Source organism: Homalodisca vitripennis, chromosome 7 (genome assembly GCF_021130785.1).
Source record: "Homalodisca vitripennis isolate AUS2020 chromosome 7, UT_GWSS_2.1, whole genome shotgun sequence".
In the NCBI taxonomy this organism is placed as follows: domain Eukaryota; kingdom Metazoa; phylum Arthropoda; class Insecta; order Hemiptera; family Cicadellidae; genus Homalodisca; species Homalodisca vitripennis.
Window position 1 is genome coordinate 146,707,510 of NC_060213.1, and position 21,981 is coordinate 146,729,490.

The following is a 21,981-nucleotide window of genomic DNA, read 5'->3' on the forward strand; positions in this document are numbered from 1 at the left end:
ATTCACAATAAACAGTTCCAGTTAAATATTAATAAATTACTACTTTTTCAAATCTCAATTAAAGTTATTAACAAAGTTCAATTTAAATTCACTTCTCTTGCAAGCATGAACCAAATGTAACTTGTATGATTCTATTATGCTCTATTGTTCTTCGATAATAAGTTATTCAGATTGCTCTGTAGTTTCTATGAATTTAATTTTTTCCTATAAAAAAAGACAACAAAATTAATTTAATATCAGATCAAGATGACTTTTTCAATAAAACGTACAATAAATTTGGTGCTTACCTCAAAATCACTCGCGGAAAAAAATTAAGAAATACGGCGCACTGCAATTAACTTTACTCACGAAAATAACCAAAAGAAGGGCGAAAATTATGAGCGGGCGCTTAAATACTTCCCTTTCCAATCACCTTTGCAGGACATCAGTGGAGCTCTCTCATTGGTCCAGCTGTATCAAACCAGGAGAACAATACTCACAATAAGACAAGTTCTAATCAATTCAAGGCAGTCAACCTGCCTTCCTAACAATTTAAAACTACCAGTGCTAACTTGCCAAAGGATTACATGTTCGATTTTACCCTGACATTATCACAATCTAATCTAAAATTAAGTCCCAATATTTCGATCCCAAAATTTTTATTTAATTTAAGTTTTAATTAAAAAAATAAATCAATGTAGCTTTAAAAACGCTACAATGACCCAATATATAAAATGTTATAAAAATTCCTTTAAATTTTATTCTGAAAATCAAAACACAAATGCTCAATTATGTTTAATCCACTTTAAAAAGTGATAACATGTTTACTAGTCTTGTACTACTTTATACATAACTTTGCTCTCATGCTGATATTTTAAGGTTCATCATTCAATTTTAAAAGAATTCGCTGTGATTCAAACTAGTGATATTGTTAGGGAAATTAAGTCAATGTGTATTCTAAATTACAGCGCTCTAACTTGAGGCATTTTTAAACACAACAAGGTTCCAAATTAATAATGGGTTCTTTCTTGAAAAGTGCACTATATATTTTACTCATAAAAATACTCTGATATTACTATCTTAGAAATGTTAAACAACTAAAGCAATGAAACATGAACATATATCATTAACTCCATATTACAGGGTTATCTTTATATCAGAATAATGAATGGTCAACCAACTAAAACCCATTTTTATTATTTAATTTCAAGACAAGTGTTTCGGTATTAAACCATCATCAGTGTGGACATTATTTAGAGGTTTATGTTCACACTGATGATGGTTTAATACCAGAACAAGTGTCTTGAAATAAAATAATTTTAAACAAGCACATTACAGTAATCCGAGTAATATAGATGGGTTTCTAAGAAACTTGTATAGATCTATTTTAAACCAATTCTTATTTTTACAAAGAGAAAATTTTTAATTTTATTGAAGTTAATGTTTTGTTGAGATTAAAACTTTTAACTCTGACTATTCAATCATCGAACTCGGTAGATAATTTGTTTGTTATTTAATACAAATTGCTTCCAGACCCCGTGGATTTGCGATTGTACATTGCTATTAAAATACGTTAGTTAATTGAAAAACGTTACAGACTGGAACTGAATTCATTATCGATACATTGATACAATACTAAGACCACATAAATGTCCTGACTATGTATTTGTATCTATAACTGTGTATCTCACCTGCTCCTCCTGGTCCGTCATGTTGTCTGGCATCTGCTTCTGGAACAACAGATTCCGCACTTATCAGTACAGCACAACAGATAACTAGCAAATACATTTTCCAGTTTACAGTTTCAAAATGAACTTTAATATTTTGCATTGAAATCACAATTAATACTTTGACCTAATTTACTTCGTAATGGTGCAGTAACTTTAAATATATTTAATTAATGCTATAAAGGGCATAAATAATGTAGACTATGTTTATTTCTATAAGAGAGACCATGTTCAATTGCGTCATAGGTATTGTTTATAAAAAATATATTTAAGCTAATTTTCATAACCTCATTTCATAATTCCCTTAAATGTATCAATGAGAAATCTGGCACCATTTAAAACAAAAATATAGTTTTTAGAGATCCCTGAAATTATGAAAATAATTTGCTTATTAATTATTTGCATTTTAATAATTAGCAAACGTATTTTTTCAAGATATATACTCACAGCCATATACTCATAAGATGTAGTCACTTCTGTTGGTCAGTCCCAAGACTACCTAACTTTGTATATAGCATTGGCCTATATCAATTGTCCTCATATTATCACTTAATGAAAATGTCTACGCGATTTCCCTAAATATTATTCAAAAAGCGCATAGCCAACAACCGGTCCAAAGGATTTAAATGTTACATAAGGCGGTTTGAGGACACGAAAACTGTACTGTACTGTTCAACCAAAACTAGTCGATAACTAGTACAAGTAATCTTATAAATATCTCGGTTAAGTTTGTTGGTCAGCTCAGTACACAATTTTATTCCAATGGTTAATGCACTTTGATGAAAAATTAAAAGTGTTCGTAAAACATAAATAAAACCAGGCAATATTTGTGTATTTCAAGCGGGTTTTGAGATATTGATTACAAGCAAGTTCCAACAAAAATAAAGTGTTAATACTTCAATTGTCACAAAGTCTGCTTGTTTCTTTCGGCTGAAACGGAACGCTTTTTTATTTGAGGAGAAATGAGTGGTTCAGTCTTCTCTTCAGAAGTAAATATTAATCTTGTTAGCACTTAAAAACAGCAAATAAAAAACACATCGTACAAGAACATTTCTCAAGTTTGACGTTATTTAATAATAAATGAAAATTATTATCTATCTTACTTCTCCTATCCAATTTTTATTTTATGATAAATTTGTGATTCTTTTATTTATACTTAGATTATTAAAGTATGCATTTAAATGTAGAAGATGAATTTATTAGGGTCACTGTAATGACATCGTCTTCAGGGAGTCACTATGAGCGATTGCCTAACCCGCTTTAATTATATATCATTTTTATACTATATTAAAATTGATATAATCTCTCTAGTATAACACATTTAAAAAATAAACACACACAAGTATATTAATTGTGTTTAAAATACTGTAAGAACTTTTATATTTTTACAATAATTAAAAACCAAAATGTAAGGACTTAAGTGTTTTAACCAAACAAACGATAATGTTTAAATACTAAAAGTTAAGCACGTTTTAGGCCATCCGTTGTAGTTAATATCACCTGGTATCTTGAAACTTACGCGTAATGGACTACGTGGCTGCTGATTCCAAAATCCACTATTACATTTATAGAATAACTTACGAAATTCATATACTATTTATTGTAAATGTTCAGGGACATAAGGTTGCTAGAGTAACATTCTAAATATTTCTGTATTCTAAGGTGCTGTGTATTGATTAAAAAGTTATACACTTCACCATATTCTCTGCAAACCTTTTCTAAGACTCTTCGTATCTGATTAAACTGGGTCTCTTGAGGCATTCGACCACAAGAGTTCCAGGAATGATTTCTGGTAAACTTTTCGTAGGCTTATTCTATGTGTCTTATAAAATTACACCTTTCCCAAATCTGTAGACATATATTAAAATTTTCAGTACGATCATACATATTGTATTGGCTTTATTATAATAAATAAATTGTAAAAGAGTCTCTATTGTAGAGTATGCTGAAAAAGAGGTTGTCACACCAAGCTGACGTTTTAGTACCGATTTCACACACAGTATGACGTCTTGTCACACGCTTTCACACACGTAGAAGCTGTGATATCTGAGAACCACTCTTATGGAGTGTGCTGGAGAAATGGTTGTGTCATATCCAGCTGACGCTTTAGTACCGATTTCACATACAGTACGACGTCTTGTCACACGCTTTCACACACGCAGAAGCTGTGATATCTGAGAACCACTCTTATGGAGTGTGCTGGAGAAATGGTTGTGTCATATCCAGATGACGCTTTAGTACCGATTTCACATACAGTACGACGTCTTGTCACACGCTTTCACACACGCAGAAGCTGTGATATCTGAGAACCACTCTTATGGAGTGTGCTGAAGAAATGGTTGTGTCACACCCAGCTGACGCTTTAGTACCGATTTCACATACAGTACGACGTCTTGTCACACGCTTTCACACACGCAGAAGCTGAGATATCTGAGAACCTCTCTTACGGAGTGTGCTGAAGAAATGGTTGTGTCACACCCAGCTGACGTTTTAGTACCGATTTCACATACAGTACGACGTCTTGTCACACGATTTCACACACGCAGAAACTGAGATATCTGAGAACCTCTCTTACGGAGTGTGCTGAAGAAATGGTTGTGTCACACCTATCTCACACTTTAGTACCGATTTCACATACAGTACGACGTCTTGTCACACGATTTCACACACGTAGAAGCTGTGATATCTGAAAACCACTCTTACGGAGTGTGCTGAAGAAATGGTTGTGTCACACCCATCTCACACTTTAGTACCGATTTCACATACAGTACGACGTCTTGTCACATGCTTTCACAAACGTAGAAGCTGGGATATCTGATAGTTTGTTGTCAGGGAGTCTGAGAAGCTCTCTTGTGTTGTGGGTTGTCACACACAAGTGACTTTTTAAAATATTAATTTTTAAAGTTCAAGAGGATAAGACGACATGATGTTAAAATCATAAGGTAAATCATTCTGACGTATCCTTCAAATTGCACGAACTCCAAAGAAATCAATTTAAATTCAAATATTTTACCGCCAGAAACATAATATCATGCTTAGCGATCGTCAATATTAGCCTTACATTTCAAACAGTCGCCCTAAATTGAAACACAAGTTAAAATACAATTGTATGATACAAACAATTTTATCATATACTTCTTTCATGCTAATGTTTCCTATTCTAACGCCGGTTGTCACTCTGCTAAGTATGAGTTCACCCAGTCGTATGCCATGAAGTTGGCACTGTTAAATGCGTGGGAAACTAAATAGCGTTTATAGTTAGATTTTAACTCCCAGAGCATCATTGAATATTTATATTGAATATTAAATTAGGCCAGTTTTGATACAGCAAACCTCCGTCCTGTGTCTTCCATTCCGGTAGATATCTCTGTCTCTTGTTTCGTACTTACACATATATCGACCGTACATCATAGCACATTTCGGCATAAAGAATAATGCACTGGCTTGGTAAAGATATTTTAAAGGCTTCTTTGCAAGAATCTCTAAACTTAAATCGTTTAATTATCCGAAATTGTTTTTGTATTTTTGAAACTTGTGAATTGCAAGTTTTCTGTCTGATAAAGTTCCTGTAACTAATAAGTTACTGTTATGAGTCGCTTATGAGGAATCAGATCCCTGCCAACGAAAAGAGGTTTTGAGGATGAGGAATGCCAGTAAAGTGGTAAGACAGTTCTAAGTGATGGACTGTGCCAGTAGAGAAAATTGTGGGAGTACATACATTCAGGCAACATTCTTTTCTTCACCGATTTTCATCTTTAGCGCTGGTACAAAAATCTCCACTATGCGATATTGCTTTCTCTTGGACAAGCTGGTACAACAATTGTAACTTGTCCTAAAATGAACTTAGCACTGCTTTCGGGGTGACAGCATATTCTGGATAAGTAATTTTGGGGGTAGGGACCGTCTCCCACAGTAGAATAGACCTTTTGATCTACCCTTGCACCCCAATGTCTCGACATTTGCGGTTAGTGACACAAGGTTTGCCCAGATTGTAGTGACTCATCAGTGTTTGCTCCACCCACAGTGTAGGGTCAACTGGAAGGTATAAACCAGCCAGGTATTTAATACAGTTTGATGATACCTACTATGTGATACAACTATCCTACACTGACCTGAAGTCGGTTGTGAATCTAACATTTTGTTTATTGGGAAGTTATTCTGATACTGTTATTCTGGACCTTTTATTCAATTACGGTTGTAATATACAACAGAATTGTGTTGATATCATCGGTTTCATGCTGTCAAGTTTGATTTAAGGTAAATTAACTCTTCAATATTGAGTTGAGTTCAAGGAAAAAACGTCTCTCAAGGCTACATTTCTTTAAAAGTGTATTGATCTACTTCAAACTAGATCAGTAAATATCCCAATAATATCGGATTTCATTTGGTTTGAGTTTCCAATTGCATGTCACGAAATGAGATGTTAAAACACTACTAAATAATATCAACGTCCTTAAATTACAGTCAATTATAGTCCTATTGTGCTTACTTTACCGTCTGTTTGTATTTTTTAGGAAAATATATCTTTAAATTGAATGAGAAACATAAATTCCAAATGTTGCTTAACGTTTAGTCAAGATAAGATCTGCTTGATAATACGTTTAAGAAAAGTTTTCTTTTCAATAAGGCGGTCATGGACATTTTCTAAACTGAAATAATTTTAAAACGGGAGAATTAATGAAATTTGTTTAGAAATCGAAATTTGGGATACTTTTAGATGAATATTTTGGTACGAATTTTATTTGGCTACGATAAATAATACGCATGTCGTAAAGACTTGACTGGCTTACTCCTCCCCTCAATAAACTAATCGATTTATTAACTGTTTATTGTACTTCAGATATTTCTATACTTTATATGACATTTCTGACTTATTTTGTACTGACAAATCAAATTATGAAGTATGATAGAGTAGTTTATGGCCACTCTGTATCAAAATAAGCAAGAAAATATTAGTAATTATTTACACTTAATATTTTGTCATAAACGCTAACAAAAAATAAGTATTAAATACCAGTAACTAATAAAAATATATGACTGGGAAAAGGAAAGATTAGTTTGATCAATCAAAGCACTTGAACTAAAGTTTAAAAACTACTGTTATGACAGTTATTTGTTGTATATTGTAAAATGTAACTAGAAGTGTAAACTTTTTACTAGAAGTATGTTTCCTTTTATAAAACCTTTTTGTTAATATAAAGCTCTATAAAGAGAAACTCCATGAACCAATATAACGCAAAGTGAAGTAAATTGATTCATCTGACTCCATTTATAACTGCAATATCACCGCTTCATTATATCGAGTTCCTTCAAATCAAACCAGAGCCTTCGTTTATCGGTCTTTTCAGAAACTAAAGAGTTATATTAGATGTAAGATTTACACAAAAATGTGTACAATTTACTAAATTTAATATACTGTACTGTTGTAAGCGACAATCAGTATATAATGTTTAGTAATTATAATATTCCTCGGGATAGTTATTTTTAAATAGTTACAGTAAATACTCTTAAATTACATTTAAGAGTATTTACTGGTTTACATTTACAACTGTAAATAAATATTATTTTCTAAGTATGACATCTAAATACAAATCTTTACCTGTGTCAAAACCTGAGCTAATTATATGAAATTAGCAGTTACTCGCGACTTTATACGTGACTTCATGTCGAATAACAGCAACGATATGAGTACATCCATAAGTAATTAGGCCACTTAAACATCGTAATACCATTGTATTTATTATGCCACATATAAATTTGGCATAACAATTACTCCTGTTAACGATTAATTGTCAGAAGACAATTAGAATTTGGTTTATATGATACTGCTGTCATATCATCCCTAAATAAGAAAATTGAGGTAACAACTTTCCTTTTTTTTTTTAACTGTTATCATAAAACTCAGATGGAAATACAGGTTTGTTCCACAGTACCTGAAACAGTACCAAAACTCTTTTCAGTATGTAGATTTTGGACAGTGGAACACTGGTAAACCAGATGTCCATGGTGATGTTCCTATTGGTCCTTTCAATGGAAGCAACTAGTTTACAAACATAATATACAGCTGCCTGTCTATCTCTCGGCACTGAGCCTTTTCCTAGGTATACCCGGGCATCGACCATGTACTGTGTGGAATACATAGTTACTTTTGTTGTCAAACCTTAAGCAGTTTATAAGAAGTTTAAATCTGCTGTCACTCATTGTTGCCTTACACTGGTCTCCACAGTACGGGTTGTCCAACATTAAAGTTGTGATAAGATGATTGTCTTTGAGTGCAGCCGCTAAATTAATCAGTCCCAACAGAGCATTCAACTCGTGTAAACACTAAGGTTTTACTGTGGCGTCAGTAATTTTGAAATTTCGTTGTAGAATTTATCAATTTGTGCGTTGAAGAACTTTTCTAAAAAGTCTAAATAAAAAAAAAGTGAAAGAACTCAAATGGTGAATATGCCTGCCTCACTGTAGAACTAGGACAAGATCTTATGTATACAAAATGTCTTGCCGGGGGTTTCCTGCTGATTTATTAAGTTTAGTTGCCCAAAGAAACTCATTTTCAGAATTCTGTAGTATGTTGTTTATTAGCGTGGGTGATACTGTTATTAGATGTACATACTGTTTTGGTTAAAATGCTGCACAAGCTCATCGCACTGTTTATTCTGTTATTAAGGTAGACTCTAATCTCTGCATTTCTTAAGTAATGCTAAACCATCGCTACTAGTTAAATATGTTTTATTATTTTCAAATAAGTATTTTGTAATTTCACTTTAAATATTTACTGAATAAAAATCATTATTTCTTTTAACACCGATTTTGACGTTAGTAGTAACAATTTGTAAATACGCATATCCACTATTATTATAGTGGATATATAATATACTTCAATATTTGCCATACTTGCTTAATATTAAAACATTATGATGTTAATATGTATTCTTAGTTCATTTTCAAGGAATAAAAGTCAATGTACAATGATCACAATCCGATACATAACCATATTTCAAAGATCCTTTCAGGCGAGGACATATTCTCAGCGTGACTTGAGAAATCTTTTCATTTTCACAATCCATGAAAGGACTATTCGTCCTTTACTATCCTTGACATTCTTAAAGTTCACTACTGCCAACGGCATGTATGTGAATAGAATACATAACATGCAGTACATATATTTAGATATTCAAAAGATCATAATAAAATCTTGGAATTCTTATATCTAACATCACCGTTATTCTCAAAGGGAGATAATTACGAGCTAATACGGATTCAAAGTGAAGTGTAACCCCAAAACTTAAAAGTAATTTCAGAAGCCATTAAAGCTTTCAAGCTCACAGTGGCAAAACACATTCAGAAGTCTGTAACTCGTGTATTATATATACCTTGTATTTTCAATTTCATATTCTTGTTTCATATATTGTGAAGCGAGAACATTTGCAAATCAATATAATCATACAAAAATAAATTGGCCAATTGCCAATATAAAAAGTGTTAAGAACATTCTATCATTTGATAGGTATTTGATTCTCGAATCAGCTGGGTGTGAAAAGTAGCTAAATAAAAAATCATTGAATTCCGAAAAATTAGAGGTCTGTGATTTACTGGTTTGCAGGTAAGACAGAGCAAATAGATTTTGTTAATAAATATTTATCAGAAGTTATGTTAAAGACTTATGACAACATTTTATTAGCAGGTTACTTTGGTCACTTCACAATAAATAAAGAATTCAATAGCGGTTACTATAAACAAAACAGTCAGAGCCTCACAACTAGCTGGGGCTGTCCGCAGACCGTAAATCAGTCATTGTCTCTGACCACCACCGACGGTTTGTCAAGCTGCTTCTGTTACCGACCTCAAAACCAAAATTACTTTGTCACACGTCGATCTGTCAAGTGTTTTTTTTACCGAGCAAGTAACAATTGTTCTTGACCTTATCACTAAATAGCAGTCAACAATTCTATATTTATCAGTTTTAAATAATATACTATTGGGAAAAATATTATGCTCCACCAGTTTTGTTTTGATAGAAGAAGAATGTTTCCACTCCGTTGTTGTCACAACACTCAGTAGCAGCGTATGCACGAGTATATAGTTTTTAACTCTATAAAATTAGAATAGGTATGATTTATTAATTTAATCGCATTAACTCTATAATTGCTGTATATAATTTCTCAAAATATTTAATGAGAGAAATTAATATTAATAGTTGAACACTGAAAACAATTATTCATGCATAACAAAGCAATAGTGTAAATATGAGCGAGATATTTTATCTGAGGTATGTATTGGTATTTATTGTAAGATGTAATGAACTTTTTGCTTCTATCTAAGTAGCATGTCTATGTACATGATAGTTCAATGTTTTACGGATCAGTGTACAGAGCGTTGCGCTAAAAGTAGCGGAAGTACCGTTAGCGCGTAGTAGACAATGGAGTTCACTATTAAATCACCGGAAAAATACAAATTATTGTTGCCTCCCTCACGGGTAACCTTTAAAATAATTGTGTGGTGTTTCTTGAATATCGTTCAGTTATATTTTGTAGTACAGTTACTGGAATTAAGTGGGGTCTAGAATATTAAGTTTACTATGGTTGGCTCCATCATTGTTTTATAGTGTTAGTAGCAGTTACCCGCGGCTTCACAAGCAATTTAGTAGGCGTTGCACGTGTACGACCACTATTGTTTCGAGTGAATTATATTTCCGACGCCAATGTTGAGTTTGCCTTGTTGCCACGGTAATAAAACATACATCAAACATTTATTTATGGCCATCCTAACTTACTTTCATAACTGGTAACATTGTCCTTTAAATCTAATTCTGAATATTTCAAAAAAATGTATTGCTGAAAGTACATTAACAATGAAATTGCGCGTTTGTTTCTTTACAAATTGAAAAATATTGGCAGTACTTTAGAACAACCAGAATTTTATTTTAAAGACAAACATCATAAATTAGCACCATGAAACAGTTTGGCTATTTAATATACGTGACTGTGATTTAATTGCATTTTATAATGTACAGGCGCTTTAAAAATTTATCTTTTATCTTCTAAATTTAATTTGTGACTGCTTAAATTTGTAGATCTCAACCAATCTCGACGAGACCTGAAGACACAAAAACTTTCATTAAATTCGGTCTAGCCGTTTAGGAGGAGTTCTGTGACAGACGCGCGCCCAGAAGAAATATATATATATATATAAACTAAATAAATGTACATATATAAAAGGAGTACCAAGCATACATCCAACAGTATATTACAACAACGTATTTCGTATTTCTTCTGAACAACATGGAAGTTTTCTGATTCATAAAAAAGAATAAAAAGAGCAGATATTTCCCTGAATAATTCACTTATACGATCAACATTGTTATGCGTGTTTAGGGGCATACTGGAAAGTGTAAGCACCTTTTAGGAACCTTTAACAAGTCTTAAGCCGTGTGGAATCATAACAGCATGAAGCTCATCTTAACTAAATCAATTGGGGATTGAAAGTGTCACTATTATTATTGTGTAAATTTCTAGAGTTCTGTTTATTACCTCCACTGTTAAAATCCACCTACCGGGTAAAGAGAAATGTAGCTATGAATGACAAAAAGATGAAAAGAGTATTGTCCGATATACCTTCATGATATTTAAATACTCTCTACTTTATCATTCCATCATCAACCACGATCAGTTCTAATGATGATTTATTTGATGTATAGAAAGTATTTTACCTCTCCAGTAGAAACATTTGCCTATGTAAATACAGTTGGAGAAACAGCAGTTTACAGCCTGTTGTAACTTCGGAGTATCAGTCTATTTAAAGTTTTTGAGTTGGAAAAAGGCAGGAAAGGATTATGTGGAGGCCATCCTGGCACTGGAAAGGAACTCCTAGATTTTTGGTGGAGGATTCTTTCTACAAGCACAACTGGTGAGGTGGGCTCTCTGACTCCAATATGATGAAATTAATCAATTCCGCCATTTATGTTACACTATTTTATACCTTCCTCAAGTAGCAACAACGCCCATTGTTTATTAGTTAGGAATTTCCAGTCTGATAGGCGTACAGCTTGTACATTCCAGTCTTCCACATACCACATAGCTAAGTTAGGAAGGGTTTATTCGTTGCGAATGTTGAGTTTAGCTATATTTAACCTTTAAATAGATTGATTCCAGTTTTGAATCTGGAGTCCACGTCCGTCTAAAGAGAAAATATAGGCGATTAAGACATTCGAAACGAACTCTAGGAAACCAGAGGCACCTGGACTACAATAGAGCTCTGTTAGATTTTATCCAGCAAACATGCAGTATAATCTAAATGGTGATCTCATTGTCCTGGTTACATTGTCAGATTTCAGACATTGCATTAAACGGAAGGTGAAACAGATAAAACTCAACCTTGGAATTAGAGACTTGGTGGGTCCCCATTTCTACATAAATTACATGTAAAACCAACTCCAAAATCATTAATCCTCTATAAATTATCTTGCTTGTGGCCAGCTATTACAGTCTACGAAGTTGACGTACATAGGCAGTCTTGAAGACAACATTTGAAGGTGAGTTTTTTATTTATTTAATACAATACTAGGTTCAAAATGGATGTTTAGATTAAAACCTAGATTTACTACGAGTGCCGAATAATACTGTACAGTCCGGTGGAGATACCGTGATTGCAATAATAAACTTCCTTAAAGTTCCAAACCATCTTCACTTGTGAGGCGAGGAGTAAGTTCTAAAACAGGCAGACTACGACTTTCCAAGTACCAATGTGACAAGAGTCGTTCATTTCAAATGAATGGAAATATTTTTGTAGAAAATGTAATGATAAGAAACAAGTAGCCTAATTCTTATTTCTTTTGGTTAAACGTATGAAAATAAAACATAGTCTATTTAAAAATGGTTAGGTTTTGAATTAAGTTTCATATTCATAACTATTAGGGATATTACTTTATATATATATATATATATATATATATATATATATATATATATATATAAAATAAGGTAGGAGTATGTTACACCAATGTCGCGTAACAGCCTTCGCTCGGGTTTATGCAAAATTCTAATTTATGGCTTGTTTAATTTCTGAGATGTCCTGCGGAGAGATATACAAAAGAGAATTTATGTGAGTCTACTTAGTGAATACTTCTATGACGTTCAGCCAACTTCTAGTTGGACATGTACCATTATACAACACATTATTGCCTATGGAAAAACGAAGATTTATGAAAAATTTAACGTCTACGGAGCAAATATTTTCCAACATATCCTGCCATATATTAAATTGAAATTTAGTTTATTAAATTAGCTTTCATAGCAATGTACAATTAATAACAGTTTCGGTGAACTATGCAGAGTAATACAAACCTTGGAAGAGAGCGCTGAAATCAAATCTCATCCCCTAATTTCGACATTGATTTTCGGCTATATCATGTCTTCATTTTACACAACGAAAAATGTTGCATGTTTAAATCAAATATACGCAGTTTGTTTAAAAATCTATTTATTGTGCTACATTCTCGTTGCCGTAATGGAATCAATTTAAACAAATTCCCTAACGCTCAAGAAATCCCAAACAGGATGTGCACGATCATAAGCTCAGGTTTGCCCATGCAAAACCATAAATTAAGCATAATGCAAAATTTCAAGTTAGTAGGTTATTTCGTTTTCCAGAAATCGTGCGAACAGACAGATGGATAGACAGAAAGAAATTAAATTTTTCTCAGCTTCTCTAATTACAGGCTTCCTAAAGTTGAACCAACAAGCTACCGCAATTAAAATAACGAACTTCGTTAAAATTCCAAAGAATCTTCACGTGTAACGCTGAGATGAAAGTTCTAGAGCAGGCAGATCACGATCTGGCAAGTACCGAGGTGACAAGGGTCGACTGATTAAATCGCTTCTCTATTCTACAATCGATTATCGACCGGTTGTTTGCGACTGAAGGTCAGCCAGCGCTGTTCGACAGTAGTCTTTTCCTTCTACGACATGGTAGACAAGATAATTACGTCATTGGTTTCTAATACAGTGAAGCGTTTGGTGTTGACTCGGTTGTTTACCATTTCACTTGCCTCTCCATCGGATGAATCCGTGCTGTATTGTGTAATGCTATAATATTTACAAACGTGTTATGCAATAATTGCTTATTAATGTTGGGCCCGTCTTATTTTCAATAATTAATTCTATAGTAGTAAATATATCTGATATCCGAGAATGAACTGTCAGTAACTTCAGATACATTTTGGGAACCATGGGTCACAGTTCTTCAAGTTATCGATTTTTCTCTGCCAGTCGAACCTAAAGGATACATTTTAAATGTTTTTAATAATCCAATATCCACTAACTTTTTAAATGCTAAATTTAACTTACATATAAGTATATTAGGTTTTGTATAAAAAGTACTTGAAATAGTTGTACTAACTTTGTTGCATGTTGTGAGAATACTTGATTGTCATGCTTTGAAAAAAAAATGAAACCTTTTGGTTCATAAAAAATATGCATAAGGAGATAAATTTATAAGACCTACGTTTTAAAAACTTCCCAAACTGTAACATTCGGCTTTTGAACATCTCTGACCTCTGAAAGCACAATATTCTTATGACTCAATTCTTCTGTAAATCCCTTGTGTCTCTAATTGTTAATACGACCAAAAAATCACCCATCAACCATGATCAAATATTGCTCCAACTGAGCACTCGAATCCTCTAACATCATTTGTCTGGATTCACTAAGATTTAAGAAGCTATTCATGTCTGGACCGTGTTTGTCATCAGAAGCCTCTCGATCGAAACCATCTAGCCACAGGTGAACGTGGTCACCGCGAGGATTTAGCGATAACTGCTGTTCCATTGTGTCTGTAAAGTCTTCAGCTTTATCCTTGGCGAGATAAACCTGACCTTGTCTACAAACAAGAGACTATGACCTGCAATGTTTGTCAGGTTGCAGACCTAATCGTAATGTGTTTACTACCCGTTATTGCTGTAATGAAGCATATCTTTATGTGTTGTTCTAGTTCTACCATTGTGTCTGTAAAGTCTTCAGCTTTATCGTGGGGGAGATAAACCTGACCTTGTCTACCAACAAGAGACTACGACCTGCTGTGTTTTTCAGGTTGAAGCCCTAATCGTAATGTGTTTATTACCTGTTATTGATGTAATGAAGCATATCTTTACGTGTTGTTCTAGTTCTACCACTGTGTCTGTAAAGTCTTCAGCTTTATCGTGGGGAAGATAAACCTGACCTTGTCTACCAACAAGAGACTACGACTTGCAGTTTTTTTCAGGTTGCAGGCCTAATCGCAATGTGTTTAATACCCGTTATTGCTGTAATGAAGAATATCTTTATGTGTTGTTCTAGTTCTACCATATATTTGCTATATCCTAACACTAAGCTACCTTGTTCTTTATTCATAATACTGTAAAGTGGTATTATTATAGATATAAATAAATGAATGTTTATGTTTATTTGTGTTAAAAATAAGATTCATTTAGTAATATAACATAGTACGTAATATAACTCCTCGACAATGATGACCAACCGTGGTTTAATGGATGAACATAAAATGGTTTGAAGAGGCAGCTACAAAGTTAGGTTAAAATATTGATGCGCTAAAAGCCTATAAATATTACTCGATTATTATGGAAACCACTTTAACTTTAACTGCTAAAACCCTTTATTATACGAGATTTTAAAGAAGGCTCCTCTTTAAACGAGTTGCATTATTAAGATGTCTTTGATTTAACACCCATCTTTGATAAATAATCTTCTAGCTAGTTTTTTACATGGAATTTATTGTTATATTCAAAGAATTCTTTAATGTTAAATACTTATTTACCTTATATCATAACTAAAATTGTGACTTTATATATTTTCTTTTTTACTCACTCCGTTGACATTTCGTTTCGTTAAAGAATATATAATGAGATGTGTTTAAAAGCTTTTATCTAATAGTTTGTAATATATTTAAATACATTTTATTCTCACCCTTTTATGCATAATTAAAGTTGGCAATAAATATTTGCAGAGGCTTATAACAAGTTAATTAAAACAAGCCAGCAGTTAAGTTGAAAGCTGACGAACCTTCTTCCATAAACCGTGAAAACCCTGAAAGGAGCAGCCTTGAACAGATGCCTTCACAACTTCCTGCTGAACCACGCAAAATATACCATCGAAGAATTCAAATAAATAAATAAGGAAGATTGGAAGCTCTGACACGACTCCTGACATCTCTTATTTATTACTGACATTACTCTGTAATTTGTTAACATTGTGACACTATTAATGTTCTTGAAGAATATGTTAATAAAGAAATATTACTATGACTAATTAAATGTCCGGAAATGCAAAACATTTAATGTAAGATATAAGTAATAACCTTTATATTTTGTTACTTTGATGAAAAGAATACATTTTTTCTACTATCAAACTGTTTATATATATATATATATATATATATATATATATACTGGTTTTTTGACTGATATTTTTCTATAGACGTCATTTTATTAATATTAAAGAAAACACAATTAAACTTTTTTATTGTTATTTTATCTGTTCAAACATATGTGCTAAATTTTGTTTCTTTAGCTTACATAGTTTTAATGTCATGCTTTTTTTATAGAAAAATAAAAAATGGTGGCTAGCGGCTAAATGCAAATTGTTTGACCTATGTAAATATGAAGTTTTCGTATTAAATCACGAGTGCTATCAGGTACAGAAGTTATGATACCTTTTTGTAAATACATTGTAGATATTTATATCCAACTTTGATGTAGGGAGAAATTTAAGAAGTAGCTTCCTTGCTGAACATGCAGTTTCTGTTGCTGGTTTTTCCAGTTTGTTATTCTTTTTCTATAATATAAGTTCATTTCCTATTACTACTATTTAAAAATCATGAACAGCTATCATTCTATGTCTATTTATAAACCAAGTATGGTCGGATATGTTTAGTGCTGTATTTTTTTTATTCTCAGATTTCACGATAGTCACTACACCATCTTCTAAAACTGCTTTTCATGCCCTTTTAGTAAATTTTGGGAACTATGAATAGGTTTTGTCGGCTCTTGACAATTTCTAATATTAATTAATCCAAAAATCTTAACAAAAATTACAAAAGTATTTGTTTTTTTTTTATTTTACAAAATATCATTAAAACCTGATATAACAATTTATTTATGATTGCGAATACCATTTTTTTTCTCTTAGGACAAGAAGCTTATAAATTGCACTTAGTTGCGAATACCATTGTTATAAAAACAAATAAATTACATTTTTTCTATTTACTATTTTATGTTTGTAGAAAAATATTTCTACAGTTTTAGTCTGGACTCAGTAAAACAATTTACATCTTTAATTTTTCAATTTTATGTGATTCGTTCTCAATATGCTTAACCAAAAGATATATAGAAAACATAGTACTAGTATAGATAAACGGATAACAATATTTTATTAAGACTTTGAGCCTCTGACGTCTGTCACTCTACAGTTAATGCAATCATCACTGCCGTAACTCTTCACAAGATACCGAGAACTACAAGGAAACAACAGGGTTCAGCAAATTTGAGTGGAAACAAAATTAAAACCGAAAAACAAACATAAAGAAACCAAGAATGTGATATACAAAATTGACTGTGGTTGCAACAAGACGTATATCGGCCAAACATCAAGACCTATGGAAATTAGAGTAAAAGAACATATTTATAATTATAAAAAAGAAAACAAAAATCTAAATTAATTGAACATGCAGTAAAGGAAAATCATCATATAAATTTTGAATCGTCTAGTGTAGTGTTTAAAGAATCTTCCTGAACTAAAAGAAATAAAATTGAAAGTGCGTGTAAGACAGTTTTAAAAGATAATTTTATTTCCCAACCTTCCGTAAATTTCAGTGATATTTTTATACCATTAGTGAAAAAATAAATCCATTCCAAAATTATGAATTGCAAACCATATTTTTCTACATAATTCTTTTATAATTTATTAATTTTTGGTCTTTACAGTTAGTTTTAAATTTTATTCTATTTTATCATATGTTTATTCTATTTTATACATATGTTTTTTTCTGTAAACAATGTCAAACTGATGATGCCTTAACCGGCGAAAGCGCTATTTTAATAAATTTTATGTGGAAGTATACAAAAAATATCTTTTCCATTAAAACCAACTTACTTCCACCAAGGATACAAAGCAGAAAATTTCATATTGTTGATTGGACTTTTAAAAATATGATCAATGTAGGTAATTAAAATGTCCTATACTTTGAAAATTCCGCTCTTTAGTTATAAAATTGTGCTATCCAAAATGTAATGAAAAGCATCGATATAATTGAAATATTTTTCTTTAAACTGCGTATAAGACCCAACAGTTTTGTTCATAGATACATTTAATAAGTAATAAAGAGCAGATAAAGATAAAGTTAATTTAAAATCCTCTTCTACTTCTACTGCAAAAACGTTTAACAGCGCTTTTAAATTGTATGCAATTTTAAAACTAAAGATGTGCATTGACGTCTCATCCATGTTTAGGGCAACATTCTCCAATTCGAGTGCTGAGTTCAGCTCCATTTACAAACTCCAATTACAACAATTACATCGCGTCCAATTACACGTGGTCGCCGCCTGTTCCACTAATTTACTTGGAATATAACAGATCTAATGTTCAACTGAATTTTCAATATTTCCGTGTATGTGTTGTCCCTTTAGTTTGTAATTGTATTTGGTTCTGTGCTCTACGTCAGAATTTAAAATCAAATTTCTAATTACGATTTGTTAAACATAACTCAATACATAATTTGGATAAATTAGAACGATTCGAAAGATTAAATAGCTTTGTTTGTTTCTCTACATTTTACATTGCAAAGTACGTTTCTTAGGGACTGGGGGCGTTTATATTGAAGTTTCATTTATTTCTGAGACACGAAAATTATTTCTCAACCAATTTATGTTGCTTCTGTGTACTGTTCTGTTCTTAACTTTAAGTAACAGGGGGTACAGGGGGTGTTCTGTACTAATAGTTACAGGAGGGAGTCCTTCATAAAGCCAAGCCAGTAATTAGAAGTGGCTATCAAAAAGTTAAACAAACAAAAGAATAAATAATTCAGTGACTATTGGGTGACTTTATATTCAAATATATGCTAAATGTACGAAAGTATAGAATCGGATTATGAACCTCAAACTCTGTTTAATAGATGTTATTAATGAAATGTACTCAAAAGTGAGATTCGTATTTATTACAGAAAGTTGTATATAAATACATAAAATACATTTCAAACATATGCTCCGTATAAAAATTACATTCTTTATCATGAATTCTAGTGTATATCTTTTTATTTTCGATTCTCAATATTCATAACTTCAATACTCATCGAAAACACACACACACACACACACACACACACACACACACACACACACACACACACACACACACACACACACACACACACACATATATATATATATATATATATATATATATATCAGCCAGATATATTAATTTAGCAATCATTCTATATACTGAGCCATTACCCCACTATTCTATACTTAACCCATTATTCTTTTTTTAATTGGCGGATTTCCTCACACATTTGATTTTCTCCTTACTTGATTAAATATGTAAATTATGACGTATGTTTTATGAATAAATATTTATTTTAGGACAATTATATTAATTTACTATTTAATAACGATAAGTCATCTCATATATACTTAATGAGCAAGTCTTCAGATCACATGTCACTGAAGAATTAATTAATAGTAAAGAATTTATCAATCAATAAACTCGTCCAAAAAATTAAATATACGGGTTTTAATCCTGCCTAAGCAAGATGTTCACATACAACCAGGTAATAATGTAAAGATACAAAAATGTAACATACTACTATTAACATTCTCAGAGTAATGAGGATTAGAAACTAAAGTTTTCGAGTGTTCTTTCAATTATTATCTATTACAGTACGAGCAGATAGGAATTAACGTAATACATTTACGTGGAATTGCAACACTTATATCATTGTAGATAGTTGAGATGAAGCCAACACGATAAAGATCAATGTCAGTACTCTGAAATACCCAACAGTTTTCATAATTTATGTCAACATAACCCACAGCGAGTTGTGGAAAGCGGGTTTATGTTCCACTCAACCTTCATTTTCGTGAACATCTTTTCTTAATAAACGTTTGATGGGATATACGAATAACTGGGAAACACTTTACCTTACCGACGTGCGTTTATTTTCAATATCAAACACAATTTCCTGACAGGAAATTCAGTTTCATTCTAGACGTTTTATACTTCAAATAAGACAAAATTTATATACATTAAACAAAGTCGGGTTAGTGACACTATTTATAATTATACAAATTTTATACCGATTATATTGATTTCTGATTTGTTCGATTCGTATCCGCCCCGAGTAACAAACTAACTATAAACTTATAACCTTGAAAGAATAAAATAAGCTTGATAGTAACAACATTTCTTATTTAAACCTTTTCTGCAACCGCTATTGAACACATAGTAATAAAATATTTTAGTAGAAAAATACCTTTAGCTGTAAATTTAAGCAAACATTAAGTATGGAGTCCTTGCTCAGTACTATAATGCATATATCAAAGATATAATTGCCACAACATGTTATATAACCCATCTTAGTTATATTTTGACAAAAGTGAGCTTCTCAGACCTGTATGTATATAAATATATATATATATATATATATATATAAATATATATATATATATATATGTATATATACTATATATATCTAATATATATATATATATATATATATATATATATATATATATATATATATATAGTATATAGTCTGAGAGATCGGATAAAAATGAAAATAAAAATTTATTTAGGTTTTAATTTTTATATATGTACTTATAGCTCTATATAATAAATGTTAGGGTGAAACCGAAATTAAATACTCGTATAGTTACATATATGGATATACTTTTATACCTTTTATTTTTATTTGATTTGTCCATTGTTTGCTGTACAATCAATCATGTTATTATTTTATTAGGTTGTTTTATTTCAGGAAATTTCATTTTCATATGTGTATTTTCATAAATGTAGAGTTTTATGAGATTTATATAGAAATATTTTTTACTAAGTCTAATTTAAACTAACCGTTAAAATTGTAACTTATTTATATCTCAAACCTCAGCCTCTGGGATACATGACTCATTTATTTCTCAGAAATATAGAGTGTAAAGAAGGGATATGTTAAGTTATGAATGAAAGTCAGTTAGATTTGATTTTTTATTGTAATTATTTACGCTACTGTTTTAAACCCTCTACAGTTGTATAATGCTATTTTAGTATACAAAATAAAAAATTTGCATGACTATATTTTCTGAAATAAAAATAAAAATACCACTTAGCTAACTAAACAATGACGTTTCAAAAATATTTCATACGTTGGGTATAATGTTTTATATACGTAAATTTATAGTACAGAGTAAGCCTTAGTAAAATAAATGTTTGACCTTAACTTTCCTGCAAGTATTATCCATACCCAACTAAATGCTGGTCTTGTAATAGGTTAATAGTAAATAACAGTTATACATTTTAATGTTGTTGTCCACTACTGTCAATAATTAATAAATGGTACTCTAATAAAATGGAAAGAACAAAGAAAGATTCCTCTTCCATGTATTTTGTTTATATTAATAGCTTCTGCAAGTTAATGCCGCGTACTTTGTTTATATTATCAACCTATCATTATTTGTTAAACCTTTTTTACGCTACATACCTTAACCATGTTAAAAAAGTAAAATATATTTTTGTTTATTTTAAACACGAGTCGTTGTGTGAAGGCGGTAAATATTGCAAACAGATAACTTTCGAAACGAAACTTTTGTGATTGAATCCGTTACTTATAAAGTACATACTTTAGCTGAGGGACTCACGTGATCTGTGACTCCTGACGAGGCTCTGTGTACACAACTAGGCATGATGTCCTTGTAAGTGGCTCCATCGATTGGATGAGAATAGAGATCCGTAAGCTCCTCCGGAACACTCACAGTGTTGGAGTCTTTTTTAAATCCAACCCAAATGAGTTTTCAATAGGATCTTGATTAAGAATCATAATTTAGTATAAAATGGTTTATTCATTCATAAACCGTTGAAGAATAGACTGTATAGTCAACCTCTGAAACATTGTGGTTCTGATTTAAATATTTTTCATTAATTGTTCGCAGTATTTCAAACCATTTCGACCCTTCATTCAGCAGACGGTTGTATGGGGATTTTTACGCTCAATCCGTATCTATAAGGATTCGCAGATT

General features: G+C 31.7%; 1 protein-coding gene across 1 annotated transcript in view; it reads right to left on the reverse strand.

Moving 5' to 3' along the window:
* LOC124366476 (diuretic hormone receptor-like) overlaps positions 1–1,705 on the reverse strand; it is a 65,773-nt gene extending 64,068 nt beyond the window's left edge. Inside the window, exon 1 of the mRNA XM_046823060.1 lies at positions 1,671–1,705. Within this exon, the coding sequence (XP_046679016.1) occupies positions 1,671–1,703 (33 nt within the window). The 5' untranslated portion in view covers positions 1,704–1,705. The remainder of the gene's footprint in view (positions 1–1,670) is intronic.
* Between the last annotated feature and the right edge of the window lie 20,276 nt (positions 1,706–21,981).